At 36.4% G+C, this 26609-nt stretch overlaps 1 protein-coding gene across 3 annotated transcripts; it reads right to left on the bottom strand.

Annotated features, from left to right (window-relative positions):
- Window positions 1-35: 35 nt before the first annotated feature.
- On the bottom strand, window positions 36-15062 carry cept1b (choline/ethanolamine phosphotransferase 1b). 3 transcript variants are annotated; one of them, XM_041979595.1, is made up of 10 exons: window positions 14861-15062; window positions 12890-13195; window positions 10948-11122; window positions 8143-8290; window positions 7890-8031; window positions 6940-7024; window positions 5310-5441; window positions 4379-4537; window positions 4017-4142; window positions 36-3568 (listed from the first exon to the last, which is right to left on the bottom strand). In XM_041979595.1, exons 2-10 carry the CDS (start codon window positions 13078-13080, stop codon window positions 3446-3448), a joined length of 1281 nt encoding a protein of 426 aa, XP_041835529.1. In that variant the 5' UTR covers window positions 13081-13195; window positions 14861-15062; the 3' UTR covers window positions 36-3445. The 3 variants fall into 3 exon arrangements, with proteins under 3 accessions (XP_041835529.1, XP_041835527.1, XP_041835528.1); XM_041979593.1 differs by lacking the exon at window positions 6940-7024 and adding an exon at window positions 5775-5859 and having other exon boundaries at window positions 14861-15060; XM_041979594.1 differs by lacking the exons at window positions 6940-7024; window positions 14861-15062 and adding exons at window positions 5775-5859; window positions 14487-14651.
- Between the last annotated feature and the right edge of the window lie 11547 nt (window positions 15063-26609).

Below are 26609 nucleotides of genomic sequence, written 5' to 3'. Positions count from 1 at the left end.
GTGACATTTCCAGTAAAACACAAATAGAAACCTGGTTCCAGGTGGGAGTATGAAATTTATTTGCATTATTAGGTGAAGCAGAGATTGTCAGGTGACCTTGTTTACCCTTGTTATTCTAAGAACACATGGCTGTGCACACTAATGAAATACCTGAGCTTGGCAATCTAGCCAAAATGAAGAGAAACTTTCACACAAGCCCCCCAGAGAGGAGAGATGCACTCACACAGTGACAAGACGCTCATCCAGAAAGGCTTCAATTATGTACAAAATAGAAAACAAACGTGTTTAAGGCAAACTTTTACTTAACAGAATGAGACAGTGGACCTGACAACAGGAACTATAAGCACACAAGCTGCAGCTGTTGATGTATCTCACAGTCATTATGAAAAACTGGTCAGTCGTGATTTTAGGTATAAGTTAATACAAAGACTATCCAGATATAGTAGAAACTGTACATTGGAATACTACCCATGCAGATTAGGGCATCAGTTTTTTTCCTCATTTTCATTTGTAACACTGAACAGACAGAAAAAATGCTGACAATAAAGAATGAAAATAAAAGTGATTCTAGGACCGATTAAACTTGTTAAATGTACCATTTATGTTTTCTGTTAAATAAAAATACCTCAGGAAAGTGTGGAAATCAACCGTCTGATTGCTCATTTCACCCAAATCACAAGACATCATCTTTAATCTAACACTTTCATCACATTTATATATTTTTGTACTTTCAAGTAACTTATAAAATGGAACATTAGTTTGTCTGTAGTCAAACCTTGTTAAAGTTTATTACAAGTGACTTCATTTTACTCTACAAGCATTGCATTTAATTTTTTTTTAAATATAAATTTAGCTCTTCTGATGCCTCTGAAGTTTTCTCCAAAACAGCAACTTTTCTCAGAATTATATCAACCATATTCTATAATTATTTTCCTAAATTCATTTTTGACATACTGAAACATTTAAGCCTTTTAATTAAAAAAAGAAAAATCTTCACATTTAATCTAAAAAAAAAAATTACAGTACTTTGGCAAATCCAGATTTACTTTTTAAAAAGTTGCAATTACATTCTGTCTAGTGTCTAAATATATTTTACTGTGATAATCCTCTTCAGAAACAATTACTTTTTCTGTACATTTTCATAATACTGCAACCTTTTTTTTTTAACCTCAGACTCATTTAGACTTTCCTTCTCATAACTTTATTGAAATTACAATTTCCATATATTACACCATAATACTCTATCTTAAGGCATTAAAGCACAAACAGTGTTATGATTTGGGTGAAGTGGTGTTTTCCTATTGGAAATCTAAATTTCAACACAAACATCCTGAATCTGAACTTGGACAAGGACACTGTTCTGAGATATTGGACATGAATGTGAATTACTATAGTCAACAATTGGCATTGCGTATCATTTTTAACAAAATGTAGAGGCATAACACAGTATCTGCAGATGTAACTTAAATAAAACAGGCACAATATGCAAAAGCAAGAAACTATCATCTGCTGCTGAGGACAGAAATGTGCTCTGAATGGATAAAGGCCATCACTAGTACCGCCCCCCCTCTCTTCCAGAAGCAGCAATGTGGAACACACCATCAGTATGGGGCCATTTTAACAGTATCGAGCGAGCGGCAGCCACACTTGAAAAAAAAACAAGCTTTTATTACGTTTGATCTGATTCTCATCAGTCATCTTAAAACCGTGATGTCATCATGTGACCTCATCTCCTGTGCATGCACCCGCATGTGCACCCGTTCTGCTACAGCAGGTATGTAAACGGGGAAACATAATGTCAAGCTGATTACTTGAAGTTAATACTTAACACATTTCACAGTGGTGACTCAGTTAAGCAGCTACAACTGAATTGTTCAAATCTTTTGTTCTTTCTAAAATCTGGTGGTATCATTTATCTGTTCAACAAATCCCATGAAAAGAGAATCTCTGAGAAACAAGCAGATTTTGCACATCAATGCCTGGACTTTGGGGGATTAAGCATTACTGAAAACAAATGTGACGCATGCTATTAATGTTAATATTACCAAAAACTTTGGCTGGGGCTTTTAAACAAACAAGTACACCAGCCTTCTGCTGGAAATCCAAGATACTACAAGAGTATAAACTGTATTATACTCCACCTTTAAACTAAAGGAAGGGCAGTTTTAGGGCATTATGTATCACTTTTTTCTACAAAATATTACAAATCATTTCCCAGATTTTTATCATTAATAGGAAATCAACCACAATCACGTAAAAGAGATATGAGAGATTTCTTTTGGACTTTTCATGGGGTTTCTTGAATAATAAAAACATAAAATAAACTGGACGGATCATAGTAGCAGCTGGTGGAGTGACCTGTAAATGGACAGCTTAGCATGAGTGAAATACATGCCAATTCATGTGCTGCTCCACCCTAAAACATCTTGTTCTTTGTTCCGAACAGCTGCAAAATGTAAGAAAACTTGTTTATCGGAGTGCTTTTCCTTGTAAACGTGGAGCAATTTTTGCAGTTTGACCTTTCATTCAACTTAGAGAAGCTACAAACAGCAGTAAGTGGACCTCTGACTTCAACATATCTGCAGTAAGTAAAACTCAACACGTCTCCTGGTTTCATCCCACGTAAGCAAAACATGACTGAAAAAATGCACATGAAGTATAAAGTTATGAACTAAGCCTTCCAATTAACAATACAAGACAATGTTTTTTTACACAAACCTGAAAAGCACAGAAACTGTAGTGCAAATTTAACAGAGAAAAGACTGGCAGTGAACATTTTCCAGTTTAACACAACAGACATTCAGATCTGCTCAATAAAAATGTATTAAATTTGCCATTAGGTTTCCACCAAACTCATATCTTGCTGTTGCATAATAGCAGTGCCATTTGGAGTGCAATGTACAGAAGATGAAGCGGCTTTAAAAATAGCATACATGAAATGTTTTATAAATGAGTCAATGCAGGTTTTAAACTCAAGAGAAGCACAGACACTGTAACAGTTTGGTATTTACAACAGCAAAAAGTAAAGTTATGCAAATATTACAAAAATTATAATCATGAAAAGCAGAGTTCGATTTGTTTCTTATACTTTTTCTTGGACATAAACAGTTAAAACACATAAGTTTCTGCTTCTTGAAGATACCGAGTAGCACCTGTACTCTCCTGAAAATATTTCTTCTGTGTAACCATGAGAAGTACAAATTTAAGTTTGCACTGGTGAAAAAGAAACAATGACGGTTATATTCCGATATCTTATTTATTCATTTATATATATATATATATATATATATATATATATATATAAATAATTTGTCCTCACATTCAGTTGGCAGAAGCACATACTTTACACCACACCGTCCCCTGCATCTCTATTTGGACAACTGAGGGAAAAGAAGATGAGAGTGTCTAACAGGAAGGGACAGAGTCAGTAACAGCCGGCGTGTCCTCAGTGAGGAGCTGATCTAAGGACTAAGCAAGGCTTGATTTTGAAAACAAAAATGTGAAGATGGCAGGCAATCTGGTTGCAAACACTGACACAGTAACGCACCAAGTCAAACAGGGAAATTATCTGCAGGAGAGAGAGAAACACAGTCACACTTTTCAAGCTGAACAACACAACTTCTACACAGTGGAGGCCCATTAAAGCCAGGAAGAGGTCAGTGAGCCACTTTCCAACCTAGTATGTCATTGTTTTGCATATGTCATGCACAGAACCTTGTCTTACATCATTTTGACCTTGCATTTATAATCTTTATGTACTTTGAGTTGTTTATCTCCTTCTGAACAAGTTTTCCCTCTTCATGGTGATAATGGGCTTCCAATAAAACCTACTGACATCACTTATTAAACATTACTGTAAAAAAATACAGACACATCACAGCATAAAAAATACAGGTACACATACAAATAGGGCCTTGTTCAATGCAATACCGCCATCTTTAATGGTTTTAATTGCACCTGCACTTTCCTACTTTGATATGTCAAAACATTTAATAGCTAGAATCATGTGGACTTACCAGTGCAATCCAGAGCACCAGGTATTCATCAATAAAACTATTGAAATACTGATCCAGGAACAGTAATCCTGGTCCCAGGAAGGCTAAATCATGGAGATGCATCTCACTTTTTGTCATATGGGCTACCTATAGAAAGACAAACACACAAAGTCAGCACCAACCAAAACTGAGTGAGGTTATCTCTGCAAAGCCCTAAAATCTCATTAGATGGTCTACTTTCACACATACGTTGCAGTGTGTGTACTAACAGAGTCTGGTTATGTAACTTCACTCATAAATCAATTTGAGAAAAAGGTGCAGGATCATCTTGCATGACTGAAGACTCTCACATATCTCTGTTCACAAAAATATGTGTGACTTACAACTAACTTATTGGTGATTTTAGCTGACACAAAGCCGAATGCCAGGATATAAAGACACGGATGTTTCTCGAATAGCTGGACAGCAGACTTCTTATATATCATCATCGCCAAAATTATAACTGAACCAATATGTAGGACTGGAGAGAGGACACTGGTTCCCTGGAGTCAAAGACAACAACAGACAATAAAGACACAGATTAATGTTATCAGAAATATACAGTGAATCACTATTAATCATCCCAGTCAGGGGTGTCCAAAGTCAGTCCTCGAGGACTGCTGTCCTGAAGGTATTCAATGTTTCCCTGCTCCAGCATACCGGCTCCAACAGTCGATGAAGTTCTGCACAATGACTTATTAATTTGAGTCAGGTGTGTTGGAGAAGGGAAACACTAAAAACCTGCAGGACAGCGGCCTTCGAGGACCAGAGCTGGACACCCCTGACCCTAAATCTCTACATGGTTGTGACAGCTTGGTGGTGATCAGACATGTAACTTTATTCTGTAAGGATGTGTACCAGATGTATTAACAAATAATTACATTTATTTTCTTATAAGCTCTGAGTTAATCTGATTTCTCTAACTTCACATATGCATAAACCTTACCTTACAACAGAGGTGCCCAAGTCCGGTCCTTGAGATCTACCATCCTGCAACTTTTAGATGCAACCCTTCTCCAACACACCTGAATCAAATGACTGGCTCGCTACCAGGCCACTGCAGTGCTGAATAACATGCAGGTGACATTTGATTCAGGTCTGGTGGAGAAGGGTTGCATCTAAAAGTTGCAGGATGGTAGATCTCGAGGACTGAACTTGGGCACCTCTGCCTTACAACAACATCACTCAGAATTATGATTTGTTCTCAAAACTGGAAAGAAATCTGTTTTTGGTGCACAACCAAATGAAAAGCAGCACTTAGGATACAAGACTTACTGCTATTGTGGATCCGTTTTTGCCCACACCCCCTGTAAAAATAACTCTGAAGTAATTGGTGCAGGAGAAGACGGCTCCTAAAAGGGTGCAGATGGCTGGAACCATTTTCATCTGGACATTTAGGATCGGAATCTGAAAATTAGACATTCACACAGTAAACTTAAAGATAACAGAAAAAGGTTAAACAATCCCTGTTACATTGAAAATTCCAGCTATTATTGTACTTTTTGAGTATATTTAGTATTATATCCACAAATGAAGGATCAGGAGTGAAGTTGGAATAATAAAAGCACTCAGAGGAAAATGTTTGTATTTCTATTAAAACTACTTTACAGTTAAACATTCAACACAGAGACATTAGAACAGCATTTATGTTGAAATTATCATCAGTTTAATGTAATTATGACATCATTTTTACTATCATTATTCTCTCAATCCAGAGCAATTAAAACCAATCAGAATTACCAGTGACTGCCAAAAAGCAGATCCCCCCACGGCGGCCAGCAAATACATGATTATTATGAAGATTTGTACTTCAGTCACATCAATGCTGAGTGGGAGGAGAAAGCAGAGAGGTCACAGAAAGTTAGTAAAACATCTACCAGCGCTGTCATCCCAGTCTTCCTCCAGAACACACTGCTGGACATGGAGCTGGTTCTTTAGCACTACTTGTGCTTAATTTACACGTCATTAAAGATGCAGTCAGTACTATTACAAAAAGTTTTTTATCAAACTTCTACACCACCACTTGGTCTAAAGTTTTGATAACTGAGCAAGTTTGTCTTATTGTGGTGATATTTCCAGGTAACCAGAACAGACACTTAGAGGTTGCTATTAAAAAGAGAAAGTTCCAGCAGAGATGCTGTCTGTGTAAATGGAATAATAGCAGTTTGTGTGTGGATGAAACAAAAGTGATAGTGTTTTCTTGAGTTTTTAACATGGATAAAGTCTGGCTTGCCATTTCAACATGATTCAGATATCTATTCTAAGCTCAGATGTGTGTTTGGCTTCAGGTAACTACTAGATGTCACATTAGAGTGGCTGACCCCCTTAAAAAATAACTGAGTCACAGTTTTAAAGGAAAGGACACCTTGTAGTCAATAAAGCAACTAATAAATCCCTTTATTTATGCTGTAAAAATGTAAAAAAATCCCTATTTGGACTGATGCTTTTAAACCAAATATAGTACATTATTCAATGCACTACAACCCATTAAAGGAAATTATACAAACGCATGTGCAGTCAACCTGGATAATGAATATAAAGAGAGTAAGAGCAGGAAATAAGAAGAATCCAGGGCGTCACAAGCTGTATGCTGTGATAATAATATCACCTATTAATTAAATCCTGACATAGGACATTAGTTTTTTTCTGCTATACTGAAATGGGGAATATCAGAATACTGGAATTTCATACACACAGATCTGGATGTCAGATAAGTTAAAGAGAAAATGTGTGTATTTTTGTTTTGAGTGCATTCCTTTAAGCTGATATTACAGAGAAGCCACGTTTTACTGACTGCACCTTTACACGCAACAGATTCATTTTCTTTACACGACTCCATGCAGATCAGTGGTCATTGCAAAGGCAGACCGCAGTGAGCCATGCAAGTGGCAGCCAAGAAGTTTACCATCACGTTCCACAGGCAGGGACCAACAGCAGCTGTGAGCATCTGTAATCCTGCTAGACAGATCTGCACCTCTGTTATGTCAAATCTACACACAGAACACATCCACATTTACTCCACCTCAATAACACATGTAACTGCTTTAATCTGGTGAAAGCCCTAATAAGAAAGTTTAACTAGTTTATTCAATAAGTTATTTAATCTCTTCTGGTAACAGAAAAAAGGGTCTTTCACTGTTTTTTTGCTGCCTGTTGGCTCTGCCAAACTTGAATGTGGTAGTTATTTGACATTTTTCCACCATAAATACACAAAAGTTTTCAAATAAAAGCAAGTGGGCAGCCAAAGCTAAAGAAGACCAAATGGAAAAATGAAATATTCAGTGATTATTTAGAACTCAAAAGACGGATGTACGGATAGATGTACATTTTGTTTTCACTCAAAAATATAAACTCCTGCAATTTTAAACCATGAGAAGATTAAATAAAATGATTAATATTACTACACATTCAGTACATCTTTGAGCATAGATACTGAAATATCAATGTTTTGTGTAGAACTGCTGGCTTTAAGGTCCATTGTAAAACATGAACATTTATTTTATTCATTATTTTCCTGCTTAGGTGGCTGCAGAAAATGTAGTTAGGACTAACAGAATGCATATCTGTCAAAAGATATGTTTTCCTTAAAAACTTTAACAAATTGGGTACATAAAACTCATTATCCAACTATAGAATAAAGAAAACTCATGGTAAACCAAGAAAAACAGATTTAGAAAACAAAAAACAGCAGAAAACTAAGTATTTAGATCATTTCTTCAACTGAATACAAGCACTGACAAGAAGACATTTTGCTCAGAACAAAGTGTCACTGAGAGCAGTTTTAGGATCAGAAAAGCTCAGTTAATAGAAAGTATTGAGAAAAGGTCAGAAAAATGGTTGAGGAGTTTAACTCACATGCCAAAGCGTAGCGTTCCTGACACGTATGTTTGCCAGTGGGCACAGTAGAACATAAACATCCCAGCAAAGCAGCAGAAGAACATCCAGTCCGGGTTGGTGCCCAGCTGCACCGCTATACTGGTTCCCAACACAACAAACACTGCAGAGACAAGAACGGCAACACGAGCAGTGTTAACAGGGTTTTATTTTTATTATATTTTATTATTTTAAAGACAGTGTAAGAGATTAAAAAAAAAATAATCTAACTGACCAGTGGAAAGTGAGTCACAGCCGTGGTCAAACAACTCGCCCAGTGGAGAGCTGCTGTTGGTGCGTCTGGCCTGTTTCCCGTCGATGGCGTCCAATGACTGGTAGATGAAAAGGCCCACTGCACACATCAGGTATGCCCAGAGAGGAGCCTGAAATAATGTGCACATTCACATAGAAGAATGTCACCAAACTTGTTTATGACAAAATTTCTGTTTTTGTCTTTTTTTTCCTCCTTGTTTTCTTTTGTTCAGATCTGTTTAATGACAAACAGCTATAAGGTAGAAGTAACTCGATTTACTGTTTAGTAAACAGTCCACACTGACAGAACCAGACAGATTTTTTTTATTAAATAGTGGATGTGTCCAAACTTTGATCAGTGCAGCTTACAGTTTATTTTTAACCTTGACTAAGTTCTACAAAGCATTTAAAAAAAAAAAGGAAAAGACTCATCTTGTTTATATAATTTTGCCTTCCAATCTCTCCTCTGTTCTTCCATCTGTTGCCTGGACATTGATCTCAGCAAAAACCCTTTTAGGAATGAATTCCTAAAATAAACCTGGAGAGAGGAGGTTTTCTGAAGCAGCTACAGGCAAGGATACACATAATTTATCTTTTGAGGAAAGGGACGTGACATGACAGTCCCACGTGGTTACACTGTATTTAATGTAAATACATTTTACACAAACCCCATTATCATCTACAGAAATAAAGACATACGTCAGTTTGCTGAAACAAAATAATTAGATAATATACCTGTGTCAAATGGCATACTAAACTAAATAGATTCAAAATGAGATCCAAAGCCAGGATATCTTGTTACTGGTTTATTCCACTTCTTACATTACTTCTAGGTCAAAGCCCAGGACGAACCTGTGAGCATGAACACTACACCTAAGGCAGTTTGATTTGAGTTCATGCAGCATAGAAACAGAAGCATGATTATACATTAGCATTTAGACTCCCAAACGCAATATCCGAGTATGTTAGTTCAACCTGTAGCATAATCTCAGTCAAGCTAGCATGCTTAAATATAAATTTTTCATTTATCTATACCATCGATTTCTTAGTCAGGGTCACAGGGAAGGGAATTTTAGATAGATCAGTTAACATAAAGGTTATGTTTAACCTAACATGTGAACATATTGACTCAACACCTGTCCACCATGGTACCACTAGCAGTGGGTTCTGAGGCCACCACAGAACTCTATGCATTATTGGTTGTAATTATTGGCTGAAATAACAGACATAATAATTTTCCCACTTGTCAGAAATTAACATATGACTTAAACCTGACTAATATAAAATATAAGATTCTATAGTAAACTAAGACCAGACCTAGTGGCAGTATAAATGTCATGTCAGAATCCATAAAAAGGAAATGATCTTTTATCAAAAATCAGATTATCAAAAACAAAAGAAAAGAAAAAAATTCAATTACCATCAATAAATCAGTAACCAGACCAAAACAATGTTCATGATGTCAAAAGATAACTCATTTGCATTTCTTGCACATCACTCTTAACACTCAGAAAAAGTTTTTACATAAGGCAGCATCCAAGAGCCTGTATCACCCACAGCTGAGTAACCTGAGGGGCCAACATTAATATTTTAAAAGGGATTTCTCTTTAATTCAGTTAAGTAATAGAGGCACTGCTTAAGGACTTCATTCATTAGTAAAACAATGCCTGATATTTTATTGATTTAAATAATACAATATTAATCCCTAACAGGGAAGGGATTCATGGGCATATTTATGTTTGCTAGAGTTAAAACAATGAGTGGGAACCATCTTCATATTCAATCCATTAAACAATAATGCTTTCAGCTAAAGGCCAACTATGAGAACTCATGATTTTGCTGCTTAGTCATGAGTGTGTTTTTTTCTCTCAAATATTTCACAGACCTGATTACAGGTCAATCACGAACATGTCAAATGTTTACATATGGTTCCTCCAAATAATGTCAATGACAGTTTGTGATATGTGGATAACCGAGAGAAACCAGAATGTTCTATAGCAGGGTCCACTCCGGTCCACGAAGGCTGATATCCTCCAGGTTTTGCTGCTCCAATACACCTGATCAATGAAATGGATCCAACAACTTTTTGTCAAATTTTTACACAATGACCTAATAATATCAGTCAGGTGTGTTGGAGCAGGGAAACAACGAAAACCTGCAGGATAGCAGCTTTCAAGGACCAGCGTTTAACACCCATGTTCTAATATATGAACAATGAAGCTGAATTCTCTTCATTTTAATAAAGCCACTCTCTCCTGATTACATCAGACGCACCGCTGCTTTTGACCGTTTCTGTGGTCAAAGCCAGCAGCCAGCAAAAAAAATAATAAATTAGAGCGCAATTAAAAAAAATTAACGGCGTTAATTGTTGCGTTAAGGTGCGCACTAATATGACAGAAAAATCAGAGATTACTTAAAAACTAGCTGAAGTTAGAAATTGTTTAAAATTTTGGTCGAATTTAATATTTTAGGAAGCTGTATAGCATTTGTTGTCATCCAGAAACTGCCCTTTATCTAAACATCTATATTAGAGCCAGGCACTGATTGCCCAAGTGTTTTTTTTTTCTCCGTAAGCCTCACCTCCTTGTGTACTTTTGATCTTGGTAAATATTTCTATGACATAGCTTTGGAAGTTAACAATTTCATGGCTTTCTTTTCTTCATTTGAATTTCTTTTCCTGACAATGTTTTATACCAATAAAAATAAACAAATAAATAAAAATTTAAATAAATAAATAAATAATAAGAAGAAGTCTAGTGTGTCATATTTTTTTACACTGAGGACTAACCTGTTCAGTAGCAGTTGGGCAGTAGTAGACAAGCACAAGGGTGGTGAAGACATTGGTGGCTAGGCCGATGATGGTAATGAGGTTGGGGGCAATCCAGGAAGGGACCTGTCCAACCAACCATTCCCAGTAATGTTGCATTAAGGGCTCCAGTAAAGAGCGCCCAGCACTGCTGTATCTGCCGGGACCAACAATAGTTAGATGAGACTCTGATTAGCTCTGGAACATATGGACCTATAGCATCAGACTCTTGCATCTGGAAACTGTTGGTTTTTGCCACAATTAGAAGAAGTTTCTAACCAATAACTCAGATGAGGAAAATTTTAAGTAAGACAGACAAAAAAAAAATCATCACTTTAAAGCCTGTAAATCCAGAGTTGTCAGTCAGTGGAGCAAATGCTAGTTTTAGCAAGTAAAGAGTAACATCAGGGATATGTTCTACAAAACAGAATTGGTGGCTTAATGAGGTAGCTTCAGGTTTAACTCTCACTTTCTAAGTGTCACGAAGCTGGTTCACTTCTTACTGGAATGTATCACCATTGCATCTTGTGCTGGAAACCTAACCTCAGAGCAGGTTTGGTTTCAACACATGAAAAAGCTAAATTATCTTAGAAAAAACATTAAATGTAAATGGGTCCGTGGACAGTCATCTTTTTACTTTTACAAAGAATGAATTTCACAAATAAATCCTTCAGAGAAGAAAGTTAATGTAGCCAAACACTGATACCCATAATCGTAAAACTTGTTCCTGTTGACTTTAACAGTTTGAGCTCAAGTTTAAACTTTTTTTAAATGAATAAATCACTAAAATATTTTAAATAAAACACTTTTAGTTATTGTATCATATCTGGTTGAGCAAATAATGTCACAATGTTCTCGTTTAACTGGTCATCTAATAACTTATACTTAACAGCATACACATCCATAGCAGGAAAATCTGCTTTGACTTAAGATAATAACTAGCACAGCAGCACAGTTTACCAAGATCTGTGATGTTTTGGTTAGTTAGGTCAGAGAACCAGAACATAGTCTGGATATGTTAAAGCTGCTTCACAATACAGGTCCTCAGTGCTGTCAGTCCAAAAATCACTGTCAGACCTGACATACCTGTTGCATAATTTATTCAACTAAAACACCAAAACCAAAGTTCTCCATAACAAAACAGCCAACTTCATATTCAGTCAAGCTGGCTCTAGCTACTTCTTTTTTTCTACTTCTTATTATTGAATGAATTATATTGATTTACAAGCTGATGTTCGCTTTGTGTGTACATTCAAAACAATGTGAATATTACAGGTAGAGTCTACCCATAGTCTTTATGACTGTGTGCATGTACCTGACTGCGCGGTTGTGTCCTACCAACTACAAAAAAAAACAGAAGGTGGCTTTGGCATTTGACAAAACTTGTAAAAGAATAACTAAACAAATTAAGAACTAGCACTGGTGGGGAACACTATTGCAAACAATAAAAGGCTAATTTGGAAAATGCAAGTGGGAGGAACTTGAGATTAAGTACTCAAAACATCTAACCAATTTGTACTCACGTACACCACTTTTAGACTCAATAAAAGAACAGTTATCTCTTTGCATTGTAATCTCCACAGCAGAGTTTTTCTGATATGCTTTTCACACTAAAAGGAAGAAATGTTGTCAGAGTAACTAGCTTATAAATATAAAGAAGGGGAAAATGTAGGTTACCAGTCTCATAATGCAGTTTTACAGTTAGAAATGCTGTACTTAATATCAATTATACCCAATAACTTCACTACTCAAATTGGTTTTGAAATATAAAGACAGGTACTAAAAAAATCATACAGTATTAAAGTCATGCATTTTACTTTTTAAGGTGGACAAAGATTTAGTGTAATTGCATAATACAAATAAAATACAACCACATAAGGCAAAGCTTCACTAGAGATCGGTCAATAGGCCAGGAATCCATTACCTATGCTCCTCCAGTCTCTTGAGCTGGTGTCTAGACAAGGGGGGAGAGGGTAGCTCAATCAGCCTGCGCAGCACTCCGGGGGCCAGCCAGCAGGCTGCCTCCATGCCCATGCCTTGCCCAGGGTCCTTGTCCTGGCCAAGGACTCGGCGAGAACGCAGGCCCCCCCCTTGCTGCTGCCCTGGTGCGCTCATGAAGCCCTGCTGCCTGCTGATCTGCTCCCTAGGGTTAGGGTTAGGGGTTCAGGGCTCTGCCTCTGCCACTGTCTCACTTGTAGGGCTAAAGATCCACAGGTGTGCTGGATGATTGCTGGGAAACAGAAATAAGTGTCACAAAATTGCCATGTGCAAATAAATCAAATAATGGCATCACTAAACAAACAAACAAACAAACAAAAAAAAAAAAAAACATTTAACATGTTTATGTGTCCATTTTAGTCCCTTAATCCATTCTACCAGGAATCAAAACTACAGCATCTCCTTTTTAATTTGTTTTCAGGGTTTAAAAAACCTAGGCCAATTAGGATATTTTGGTCAAAACAGGCCTTTCCAGATTAAATCAAATGAGGCAATAAAAAAGAACCACTACACCCTCTCCCTTATGAGGAAGGGGATGTGGTTGATGAATATAGTTGACAAGATGACTCTTATCCAGAAAAGTGAGGTTTGAGTTCCATGAGCGAAGAACACAACAAAAAGTACAACAAAAGTAGACAACCGTGCCTGTGTTAGTAGAGCATGATCTTATTGCCTCTGTGCTACAATGACACACAGCTGTCAGTGTAGCACAGAGACAACAGGGCCATGCTCCTACAAAACACAATGACAAGGCTTCACTAGAGAATATTAATTAATTTTGACAATTGGTTTCAAGCCACCTTTAAATAGTACTGACAGACTTTGTCACTGCCTCTCATCTGTGGTTCTTCATGATTATTTTCCACAGTTTTGCTCTTTATGTTCAGCATTCCACACAGACAGTTTAATCATTAAGGGTGTTGTTTACTTTTTGGGGGACTCCAGTAAGCCCGTCACAATGGCCTCTGTCTGTTGATTAAAATTCCTATAATCTTCAAGTGTACATAAGGTGAGGTATGAAGGGAGACATTAACATGCATGGTACTCGTTGAAAAAAATAAAAATAAAAAATAACAATACCTGGACACTAATTGTTCAAATTCCTGTCTGAAGCACTGAAACCTGAACGGCGTACATTTAATTAACTATTTGAGTAGAAGGGGGGAAGTACTGCCGACTTAACTTTAAACTGACAGTATGCGTTGTTGGGGTATTTACAGAGCAGACTGCTGCTGGACAGAGTTGATTTCAGTAAAAACAAATACTTTTTTTTTTTAAAAGTGTAAAAAGATTACTTGCCCTCAGGTACAGACGTCTGGCCTAATGAGCCTTACTACGCCGAACAATTACGACACTGTCAGTGATTGAATACATCCGCATCGTACTTCCAAATGACTCAAGTTTCAGCCTGTCATATACATATTACCTGCTGCACTTTTATAAGAGTTACTCGACTAAATTAACGGTGTACAGACCATAGACAGTGTCCTGACTGAGTGTGTTTACGCAACCGAAATACTTACTGTGACTGTCAGCAAAGCGAAAACTGCTGACATGCCTTCTTCAGACATTCGGCTTTTCGGTGTTTGCTAATTGCACCTAGCATACTTTCGGTTAGCTCATTTCCCGATCGGTTTCGCTGGTGTCCAGAATAAACCATAAAAGTTGTAAGATTAGTGCAGCAAGTAGCAATGAAAATGTGTCAGTTTAGTTATTAAACGTTTCATTTGGGTAATATCTAGCCTTTAAACTCGTTTTACTAAAATACCAGAATGTTTAATACATCTTAAAGCAGACCTATGTTATTGAAACCCCAATCTCTGTGTTAACTGCAACTAGCTTAAGCTAGCTTGACTAGCTAGACCAAAGACAGCTAACGAATGGAAAGCCAACTGACCTGCCAATTAGAAGGACGAGTGCCACAGGCAGTCCAAGGGATGGCAAGGACGCTCTATTCTAATAGTCAGCACCTCTATATAATGGTCTTTTTTTTATTTCCAGTCAATGACTTGAGACACCCGGATACTGTTTGCAGCTATAGGAATATGTCCACGACCGGTGTCACAGTGGTAGACACAGCTAGCTAATTATCGTTAGCTATCACAGAAATCTCGCGAAGTTAGAATTCTTGGGGAAATTTTTCCCTGCGTGCCGTCTCCCAGGCTGCCTGCAACTAGCTAGCAACCAGCTATCTTCAGAAATTTGACAGGTGAAGTCTGTTCCTACAGAAAACACTAAAGATAATAAAATATTAGAAAAATAAAAATGATCATGATAATAACAAGAAATAATCAGAGTAATTTTTATTGATATGTAGTACTTTACTTTGAGACTTCAAGTGTCTTAAACTGTTTTTAAAAAGGAAATGAGGGAATTAAACGCAGAGGTTCATATTTTCCTAGGGCGCCTCCTTCATGCAAATACTAAAAAGCCATGGACCCCCTACCCCACTCTGTGCTGAAACCATTCTTGGTTTCATGCTTTCAAAAGTGAGATTCTCACCATAAATTTTGTTTTTTGGCAGATCCTGTCCTTAAAGCCTAAGTTAAAATAACAACATATAACATTACATTTTTTTCTTAAAATATAGACAATGTTGTGGACATTAATCACAATGGCTCTTAATGTTTAAAGCCTCGGGGACCCCCTGTGCTCTTTGGAGTTCCCCCTTGGAGAGTCCCAGACCCCAAGTTGGGTATCACTGAACTACACTAATCACATTGATTTAATACATGTAAAAGATACACAAAGTGGGAATTATGACCTGTACATATGCACTAAATAATTCCGCCTTCATAAGATGCTTAATAGTTTGGCACTTGATGAAATATTGTTTCTGGCATTTATCATTTTGGCACATTTCTCCAGTGCCTGTGTTATGTGAGTGCTGGATTAAGCAAACGTATCCTGTCGACTCATTTGAGGTTTGCACATACACATAGATTTGTCATAAATGGATAAAAATAAACTGTCAATGTTTCAGTTTTCTCTGGTTTATCACTGGCTATATTGTGAATCTTTTTGCATGCTTTTGGGATGACTAATTTGTTGTCAGTGCTGCCAGTTTTTTTTTTCTTTGCTTTAAAGAAAAACAACACAAAACACATACAAGTGCAATCTAATGCGTCCCAAGTTAATATGTAATGAAACTGCCCTTCCTTGCCCGTCTTCATTGGCTGCTGTATTTTTTTCACACTGTAAATGTCTTGCCTAGGTTTTTTATGTAATTTAACACAATGTGTAAACTGTTTACTATTAAAGTATGTTGCCACCTTTATTTTATAAAATGTAAAAATTTTGATGGGAAAAACAGTTCTCCTGGCCTACAAGATCCTAACTGGATTTCTTCCCCTAACATTTCCACTCTTGTCACAACCATCAAGCAAGTCTTCAAACTATTCACGATTTAGATAATCCTCTGGTGGCAAAACAAATTCTGAGACCCTCTCCCACCTAAACCAATGCTAGTTTTAAGCAGCAAACTGACCCTTAAACACAGAACAGTGCATCCACATAATTTAATTTAAGTGTTCATGAGATAAAACATTCTTTTACATGTTTGAGGAAATGGATAAGAGGCAATCAGACATGTTATTCAATACACTGAGAATATGTGTGCCACTTCATAGATTTTAACTACTGAATCAGCAGTTGTACATATTAAATTACACTTAACAGTGCTATACAATCAGTAAAATAATAGCCATGCACATACTTAAAATGCTGACAGATGGCATGCAGCATCAAATCAAATGCTGATAATGCCTAACTTCTTGCCCACAAGCAAGAAGACCAAGAGAATTCACATTTTTATATAATTTTGGGATTCTTCTCTGCTTTACACCATTATTAGTTGCTATCTAGTGTAGTTTTTTTGTTTTGTTGCAGTAATTATTGCTGTATCTTATCAGTCCCTTTGCATGAAGGACCTGTAAAGCATGGAGGATAAAGTTCACTGCTCTTGTTCTCAAGAATTCAGCTGAAGACGATAATGCAAGACTCAAGCAGGCCGAGTTCAACCACATCTCACTGTTATAGTCAAAATTTGGCCTCTCTGTGTTATACAGATAACAAAATTATATTATATATAAATATACTTACAGCCACCTATTATTTGCCAGTAAGATTAGATATATACCTAGTTTTCAGTGAAATGAACAGAGTTGGAAATGACTTATTTCCTTTTGCTCTTTCTCCCCTGAATGTATAGAATCTTAATATATAATTTTTTGTCATTTTAGTTCTATGATCACAAGTCATAGAGGTCAGGGTGGACAGTGGACAAATGAGGCTGTGCATCAGAATGACTGTGTCACTTGATTGCAGTTTGCAGATTGCAGTTGAGTGTCCAGATAGCTTGGAGACTCATGACTCCAACTTTGACCAACAAAAGGAAATTTGGGAAGACAGTGTGTCATGCTTTGAGTCTCTGGATTCTTTATTTTTTTTAACATTTCACAAATATTACCATCTTTCTTGAATTTAAATGCTGTAAACACATCTTTTAGTTGCTGTAAGGAGACAGTTAGGTGTGACAGCAAATGCATTCTTATTCAGTGGTCAATATGATGACAAAATAAGTAAGTGGCATCATCACTCTAAACTATATGTGAATATCTGTCTATAAATGTAATATCTGGGAGGCTACACTCTAAGAAATGATTCATGGGGTTAGTATGTAAAGCTTAAAATAATAAATATTTTTGACATAAAAGACTGTGTTTGTTGCATGTACACATACTAATAAGTTAACTTATTTTAATAGGGTTAATAGAAATAGAAATAAAGATAAATTGTATTAACTTGAAAATTTACACATTTTGAATATAACAAATTTACCTCCTTCCAACAAGGGAAAAAACAAGTTAGGGAAACTCATTTATTTAATAAGCGTACTTTAAAAGCTGGGGACAGGGTTATTTTGCCCAGACACGCCTGCTACAGCGGGAGGGAAAAATGGAAAGATGACAGAGGCTGCATTTGCATCATTTTATTTCGTGCAACGTTCTTCTGGTAAGTTGCTTTTGTTTTTCTCTTTTCATTTTGTTTTGCTGAAAAAGCATCCACCATAAATGAAACTCTGACAACTTTTATAGTTGTAAAGTTGGTAGCATTTCAGTTAGCTAGTGTCTCCTACGTACTGCCTCAAGTTTTCGGTTTTACTTTAGTACCTTAAAATCATTTTCATTTAACACCTGTAGCAATGATTATCACTGCAAGTGTTGAGCTTGTCCGAATTTAAAACTAATGCTGACTGAATAGTTTTCTCCAGCAACAACTGCAGGTATGTTAACAAAAATTTTTAATTCAAACCTGCAGCACGTTGGTTAGATGTGGCTCACAAAACATACACATGGCAACATAAACAGTTACAGGAAAGCAAAGGGTGACTCTGAAGCGTTAGATGGTCGTCATATTATGTCATGTTTGTGACTTTGCTACAAGACCTCATAAAACGCAGTCAGTTGCATTGCCCATAATGTTTATGGTTTAATAAAGAAAGACTTTTTGCAATTTTGCATTTCCCCAATACTTTGGCACAAATAATTTTCACATCCTGGTTTAACTATTATGAAAGCGCAAAAAAAGTAATCTGTAATCTCTGTTGTAATTGAGTGCTTCAAATAGCTTGCATGTACTGTGACTTCTTTGTGAAATGACTACATTTGTCCATAAAAATATTTCTGTAGTCTCTGTAGTTTTAGTTAATTACATTATACTTTGGAGAAAATTACTAAACTGGAACAAAGTCTTACATTTTTTTCAGCAGGGGTTGGTCTGTTCTGAGCCACGACTACATCGATGGTCCAGACCAAGGACCATTTGAAAGACCACTGTGTAATGAGTGGTCCGTGCCACTGGGAGGCATCTAAATCAGTGTTACCTACCAAGGACTACAGCAGGCCACGGTGTATTGAGTGGTTTGTGCCACTAGGGGGCCACCAAAGTGGTCCCTGATGTAGTGCTTGGACCCATCACCACAGAGCTGAATACCCATCTCTATAGTTTTTAATTCTGCTCCAACCACCACCACTCATGTAAGACTGGACTTGCCAATGCCTTTGACACTGAGGAATATGGAGTATTTTAAATTAACATTCTTCATATGATGCTGAGTTGCCATTGGTGTGGTTTTGCAGTAGGAGCAGCCCTCTGTCCTCTTTGTATTACAAGGTTCCAATCTTTGGAAAACTGTATCTATAAAAATGCCCCGGTGTCAGCCTCCTATCCTGACTTTTAAAAATATTCTGAATACAGAATGTAAAAGTGGCCTACTTACCTTTTTCATGGTTTTCCTATAGTGTGTTGACTAGATGGTTGGTGTGATGAAATTTTAAAAGTGCCACAGAATGCTTGCACCACCAGAATTCCAAGTAGGCCTACAACCACATGGACCACCACATGCTGGTCTTTTTGCATCACTTAGTGGCTGGGACCACTGATTTAGTCTCCCCTTATAGTAGCACAGACCACTCATGCGTCCCAGTGGCACGGACCACTCATTACACAGTGGTTTTGTAGTGGTCTTTGGTCTGGACCACTGATGTAGTCGTGGCTCAGATCAGACCACTATTTTTGTAACAACCTCTCCATTTTTTATGTTATTAAAATGGCTCTTAGTTTTGTGGCAAGAAAAGCATAAGAATTGAATAGTGAGAATTTTGTTTATTTTCTATCTGCTTAGTCAATAGAAGCATAAAGACAGATGGCCTGCTCTTTTTAATGCAACTCAGGTAAATGCCATTTTAAAAAATAGTTTATGGTTCGTGGCATAGAAGTTATCTTTCTGCATTAACACATGGTACCCTTTGTATTTGGCTTATTTTTCTACAGATTAACGAAGAATTCAGAAGGATCACCACCGTTAACTTGGAGACAACATTCATTGCAAAACCTGACCTGTACTCCCCCAAAATAATGTCCCTGGTTTCTGTAAAAGGAGGAGCTACAATAGTGAAAATTCAGTGCATTAGGCACTAGAGGTAAAAGCAAATGTAATATCTTCTGTTTCAATGTTGGTCAAAAAGACAATTTATATTTCATAATGTGTTAGGTAACAAGAGTGTAAATAAATTGTTTTTTTTATGTTTGTAAGGTGATAGTTTGTAAAATCTTGTTCACTGAGTTCTATGTCCCTCTAAATTATGTTTTGGTTTTTGTCTTTACAGGATGATTCGGTGGAGAGAAGGAGTAAAGGCCGCTATTCGTTCGTTGGTGGCGTACCTCAAAGAAAAGGAGGAAACTCTCATCAAAGAGCACTCGGTAGGTACATGCTTATATATATATATATATATGTATATATATATATATATAGAGAGAGAGAGAGAGAGAGAGAGAGACAGAGAAAGAGAGACAGAGAGAGAGACTGACTTAAAACATGGGCTAAAGCCTTTCTTGTGGAGTTAGCATATAATCCTTGTCCCTACTTGGGTTTTTTCTGGGTGCTTTTGCATCCTCCCACACTCAAAAGACATGTAAGGTTAACTTTGATACTAAAGGGCTTTTAGGCACAAGCATGAGTAAATATAGTTTGATTTGGGATGCAGCAGGTATAGAAGATGGATGGACTTAAAATATTGACATTTATTTACATTTATATTTGTTTTACTTAGGATGAATGGGACATTGCCAGTGAAGTGATGAAGATCATCATCATCGGAGGGACTACAGCATTTGACCCAGCCTGAGCAAGAATTGTGATAGAGGGAACTAAAGTCTTACAAGAACTTAATGTTCCCAGAGCCTGCGCCTTGCTAATGGGACTTATATATGCCTTAAACCTCAGCTACCCAAAGGTGCTGAAACATACCTTTGAAGTGTTTTAGAGGGTATTCCTTGGACTGGCCCAAAGGTTATTTTTGTAAAAACTGCAAGATTTCTAAATTACTTTCAAAATGTGTTCTTTGTTTTTGTGTTTTTTTTTCTTTTATTTTTTTGTGCATATGGGGTAAAACTGACAATTTGAATTCATTCACTGTGGCTTTAGAATAAAGTGAGCAAAAGAATAGACTTGCTTGTTTCTTGTTATTTATTTAAGTTAAACAGGGTTCATGGTACTAAAGAAAATTGAGGTAACAATTTGCATGGACCTTTCTGAGTAGAACTGAATCAAACAACAGTGACAGTAACTTAAATAAGTAATTTGACAACTTAAAATCACCTAAATTTTAGAAGGAAATTTAATTTGAATCAGCACAATTAGCCTTTCTGACACCAATCCAGATCATGTTGACCATACTTTAGTAGTTAGTAGAACTATGGAAGTCTCTGGATATATACTTAATAGTAATTTAGCTGCAGGTACTTAATAAGATGCATGCAAATTGTTACCTTAAATGTTTTTAAGTTAAGCCAGTGTATTATTTTTTAGAGTGTAGGCTTTAAACAGGAGATGCAGTGTGAAAGCGCCTTACTTTTTTTACGTCTTTCTCGCGTTGTTGAGCAGCAAAAGAGTTTTGCCTTCTATTAAAAGAACCACATTTACAACTGAAAAAAAGGTGTGGGCTCAGTTTTGTGTAAGAGTATTAGGGCCACTGAAGAAAAAAAATTGAACTCAGTGAAAAAAGTCAGAATTCTGAAGTCACTAGTAAACTGAGGACCTTAATTATGATAATACATTTACCCAATTTTCCTGTTAGCAGTCTTCTAAGCTGTAACAATCTGAAGGACTGCTAACTAGCTAGCTTGCTCTGGCTTTTGATAGCTAGCTGGCTCTGGCCATCTTTTAGAATACATGTAAGTTATGAATAGAACATCGAAAAAAAAAAAAAAAAAAAAGATAAGAAAAACCCCCCACAGTTGTTAAGTTTTCTGATTAGGGATTTGAAAAGGAGGCTCAATTTCCTGGTGGAAATTTGTGTGAGGACACATGCAGACATGCTAGCTGGGCAACTAACACCACTTAGACAAGTGGGTGCAAATATCAAAAGGTTGAATAATCTGTTTGTGGTAAATCAGAATATGGCCACTGGTGCTAGAGACAACCCACAGCTTGAACTGCAGTTCATACTTTTATTTCTATTTTTGGCAAATCCTTTTGCACAGATAGACCTTGAGATATCAGTCATGTTTTTGTCATGCCATATACAGAAATTAGAAAACATATAAGTGGTTGTTTGGTTCCATTGCCGATGCCATTCATTAAACAGGAATTTTGTCTGTTTCATTCCCTGTTTATTCACAAAAACCATGAATACAGCTGCAGGTAAAGTTTACCTTCAGGGCTCTCTGTCAGGAAGGCTTTGGGAGGTTCAAGGTGAGACATTAAAATGAGCCACCAAATTTAGGCTTCTGCAGCAATGCAAGTTTGAAACAATCTTTGTAAAAGTCAGATAGAAATCAGGTAGAAACATCTGACAAGTCACGTAATTTTAATTTTTAAAATTTTCAAATTTTAAATCTTTGCCACACTGGATGCAATCTTCAAAAATCTGTTGTTGCTAAAGTCCATCACGTTTTCAAAACAAGCAGAGACCCCTTAAGTGAGCATATACACTTTTTCTACATTTGTGGATGTTATGTTTTGGCTAAAGTCTGCATTACAAAGACAGACTAGGCTTTGTGCCTTGGGAAATAAAAAACAAACAAGCCAAAAAAACAAAGCTGACTTAGTATTTTTAGGCTTACATTCAATGCAACTGTTTCTGACAATATCGAATAAATGTTATTATTTTTTCACAGTACTGACCATGTATTTGTAAGCTGTGACAAAAAGCCCTAAGGCAGTTTTACTTGGAATGTGTAACATCCCTAATTTTATATAATTTCATAATGCAAGTTAATATCCATGTGCAACATCAATGGAGGGCGACAAACTGGGCTAAAAAAATATATAGAATGCAGGGTATGGTTAAGCTTAAAATATGTCCTTCCAACCTTTTCTCTGAAAAGGTTTGGAGTAGTTATTAATGCCTGTATGCGACCCCCATACAAGTATTTATAACTATTCCAAACCTCCATCCTTCTTACTATTGTTGGCTACTAACTACTGCATGACAGCACTTAAAGGAAAATTTGACAATTTCAATTGATAAATTGTAAGGCTTTAGATGATAACTAAACCTGTTCTTGAAAGGTTTCTATACATCTGCTGATTGTATTCCTTGGAACTATAGATGATTTTTCCACATTTTTATTGTGGTGTTGATATTTTATTAAACAAACAAGTAACAATTAAAATCCTATGTATGTGCAGCTTCATGCTTGTGCATTAGTGTGGTGTTAGGGCTCTCCATCCGAAAGATGAGCCAAGTGAGGATAAAAGAAGTCTCTCAGGATGCTCTGAACCTGTGCAGGCTCTGGGCTCTCTGCAGGAGGGATCAGTGCTGGATTCAGAGCAAAATTTAGAACCTTTGAGGGGTTGAAAGCAGCTGAGCGGACCTGCGCAGTGTGGAGACCCTCGATTGCGCTGGACAGCCAGATGAGTCTCTTAAGGCTCTGGATGTTTCGGCCTCGGTCGTGCATCAACTGAAATTGTGGACCCGCAATTGCTTTGACCTTTCTTAGTTGTATCATTAATCAGAGAAGGGGTTGTCACAAAAATGGTGGTCTGATCTGAGCCACGACTACATCAGTGGTCCAGACCAAGGACCACTACAAAACCACTGTGTAATGAGTGGTCCGTGCTACTATGGAGAGACTATATCAGTGATCCCTGCCAGTATATATGTATGTATGATGTATGTTTTAACAGAGTCAGTCATAATTAAAGATGCGGCCAGTATGACAGGCCATTGTTACATTTATTCAAAGCACAACCCCCTCTGTACTTCCTTTGTAAGATAGCTGTTATATTTTATTCCAATATTTAAAATTATATTTTACTTGTCAATATTGTAATAAAAGGTATCCTCAATCATGTTCTTGGTTAGAGATACACAAAATGTACATTGTTCTACTAAGAATTAGGCTTCATATATGAGCTTTAAAAACCTTAAGTGTTCCCGTTAATATATATTAGCTTGATAGCAAAGGCAATTGAGATAATTCAGTTCTTCCTGGTCAGAACATTCCCAACATCTAAAGTTACATTATTCCAATATTAAAGACTGTAAAGATCATCCTTACTAAAACAAGCTATGTCACTTTTGTATTTTGGTTTTCCACTTCCAGAGATTCAAGTACGTGATTTTTTTGATACCAGAAAGACATTTTGACAAGAAAAATCAGAAAATCTCAAATATTCTTGAACATATAAACAAAAGTATTAATAAAAACATGATGAACACATAAAAAAGAGAACATTTCATTTTTTGTAGATTAGTTTTTTATTTAAAAAAATCATTTAAATAAACATAAAAGTTAATTGGAAATATAAAAATATACTTTAACTAACATAACTCCTTAAAGCTAAATAAACTAATTAATAATGTTACGACCCACTACAGGGGTATGAGAAGGCGTAACAAAAGAACAGAACTCTGGACAGATGTTAATAATGGAAACAAATAGTTTGTTTTGAGAGGAAAATAGAGAACAAAAAAAAGGGTGGCAATAACGAGTGCTGGGGTTAGCGAAGCTGCTCAAAGAAAAAACAAAATAAAACGGCTAAGATTATAACTCAAAAACAGCCAGTTGAAACAAAACCAATAATCAAAGTAGTGAATAAAACACTGGCCTGCTAATCTATGGTTAACAAAAGTGAAGCAGCTCCAATAATCTAAGAAAGCTTTATGTACAATTATGGTCACACTAAACTAGCCCAGCACATTCTAACTTTTACCAAAATTAAATTAACTAAACAAAATTACTGTAACTGTCCAGAAAATAACGTAGAAAGCAGTTTAAGACAAATCTTCTTAAAGATAGTCTTGTGAAGATTCTCCAACCTTGATAAGAGTTAAAAGGCTAAATAAAGTAATTAATAATGTTACGACCCAGTACAGGGGTATAAGAGGACGTAACAAAAGAACAGAACTGTGGACAGATGTTAATAATGGAAACAAATAGTTTGTTTTGAGGGGAAAATAGAGAACAAACAAAAGCGTCAATAACGAGTGCTGGGGTTAGCGAAGCTGCTCAAAGAAAAAACAAAATAAAACGTCTAAGGTCTAACTCAAAAACAGCCAGTTGAAACAAAACCAATAATCAAAGTGTTGAATAAAACACTGGCCTGCTAATCTATGGTTAACAAAAGTGAAGCAGCTCCAATAATCTAAGAAAGCTTTATGTACAATTATGGTCACACTAAACTAGCCCAGCACATTCTAACTTTTACACAAGTTATATTAACTTAGAAAAATTACTGTAACCATCCAGAAAATAACGTAGAGAAAATTTTGAGAAAAAACTTCTTAAAGATAGTCTTGTGGAGATTCTCCAACCTTGATAAGAGTTGATAGGCTAAATTAACTAATTAATAATGTTACGACCCACTACAGGGGTATGAGAAGGCATAACAAAAGAACAGAACTGTGGACAGATGTTAATAATGGAAACAAATAGTTTGTTTTGAGGGGAAAATAGAGAACAAACAAAAGCGTCAATAACGAGTGCTGGGGTTAGCGAAGCTGCTCAAAGAAAAAACAAAATAAAACGGCTAAGGTCTAACTCAAAAACAGCCAGTTGAATCAAAATCAAAAGTGTTGAATAAAACACTGGCCTGCTAATCTATGTTTAACAAAAGTGAAGCAGCTCCAATAATCTAAGAAAGCTTTATGTACAATTATGGTCACACTAAACTAGCCCAGCACATTCTAACTTTTACCAAAATTAAATTAACTAAACAAAATTACTGTAACTGTCCAGAAAATAACGTAGAAAGGAGTTTAAGACAAATCTTCTTAAAGATAGTCTTGTGAAGATTCTCCAACCTTGATAAGAGTTAAAAGGCTAAATAAACTAATGTTACGACCCACTACAGGGGTATGAGAGGACGTAACAAAAGAACAGAACTCTGGACAGATGTTAATAATGGAAACAAATAGTTTGTTTTGAGGGGAAAATAGAGAACAAAAGGGCGACAATAATGAGTGCTGGGGTTAGCGAAGCTGCTCAAAGAAAAAACAAAATAAAACGGCTAAGGTCTAACTCAAAAACAGCCAGTTGAAAAAAAAACAATAATCAAAGTAGTGAATAAAACACTGGCCTGCTAATCTATGGTTAACAAAAGTGAAGCAGCTCCAATAATCTAAGAAAGCTTTATGTACAATTATGGTCACACTAAACTAGCCCAGCACATTCTAACTTTTACCAAAATTAAATTAACTAAACAAAGTAACTGCAACTGTCCACAAAATAACGTAGAAAGCAGTTTAAGACAAGTCTTTTTAAAGATAGTCTTGTGAAGATTCTCCAACCTTGATAAGAGTTGATAGGCTAAATTAACTAATTAATAATGTTACGACCCACTACAGGGGTATGAGAAGGCGTAACAAAAGAACAGAACTGTGGACAGATGTCAATAATGGAAACAAATAGTTTGTTTTGAGGGGAAAATAGAGAACAAAAGGGCGACAATAATGAGTGCTGGGGTTAGCGAAGCTGCTCAAAGAAAAAACAAAATAAAACGGCTAAGGTCTAACTCAAAAACAGCCAGTTGAAAAAAAAACAATAATCAAAGTAGTGAATAAAACACTGGCCTGCTAATCTATGGTTAACAAAAGTGAAGCAGCTCCAATAATCTAAGAAAGCTTTATGTACAATTA

The sequence above is a fragment of the Melanotaenia boesemani genome, chromosome 3 (genome assembly GCF_017639745.1).
Source record: "Melanotaenia boesemani isolate fMelBoe1 chromosome 3, fMelBoe1.pri, whole genome shotgun sequence".
Classification (NCBI taxonomy): domain Eukaryota; kingdom Metazoa; phylum Chordata; class Actinopteri; order Atheriniformes; family Melanotaeniidae; genus Melanotaenia; species Melanotaenia boesemani.
The sequence above is the reverse complement of the archived record's forward strand: the minus strand, read 5'-3'. Positions and strand labels throughout refer to the sequence as shown.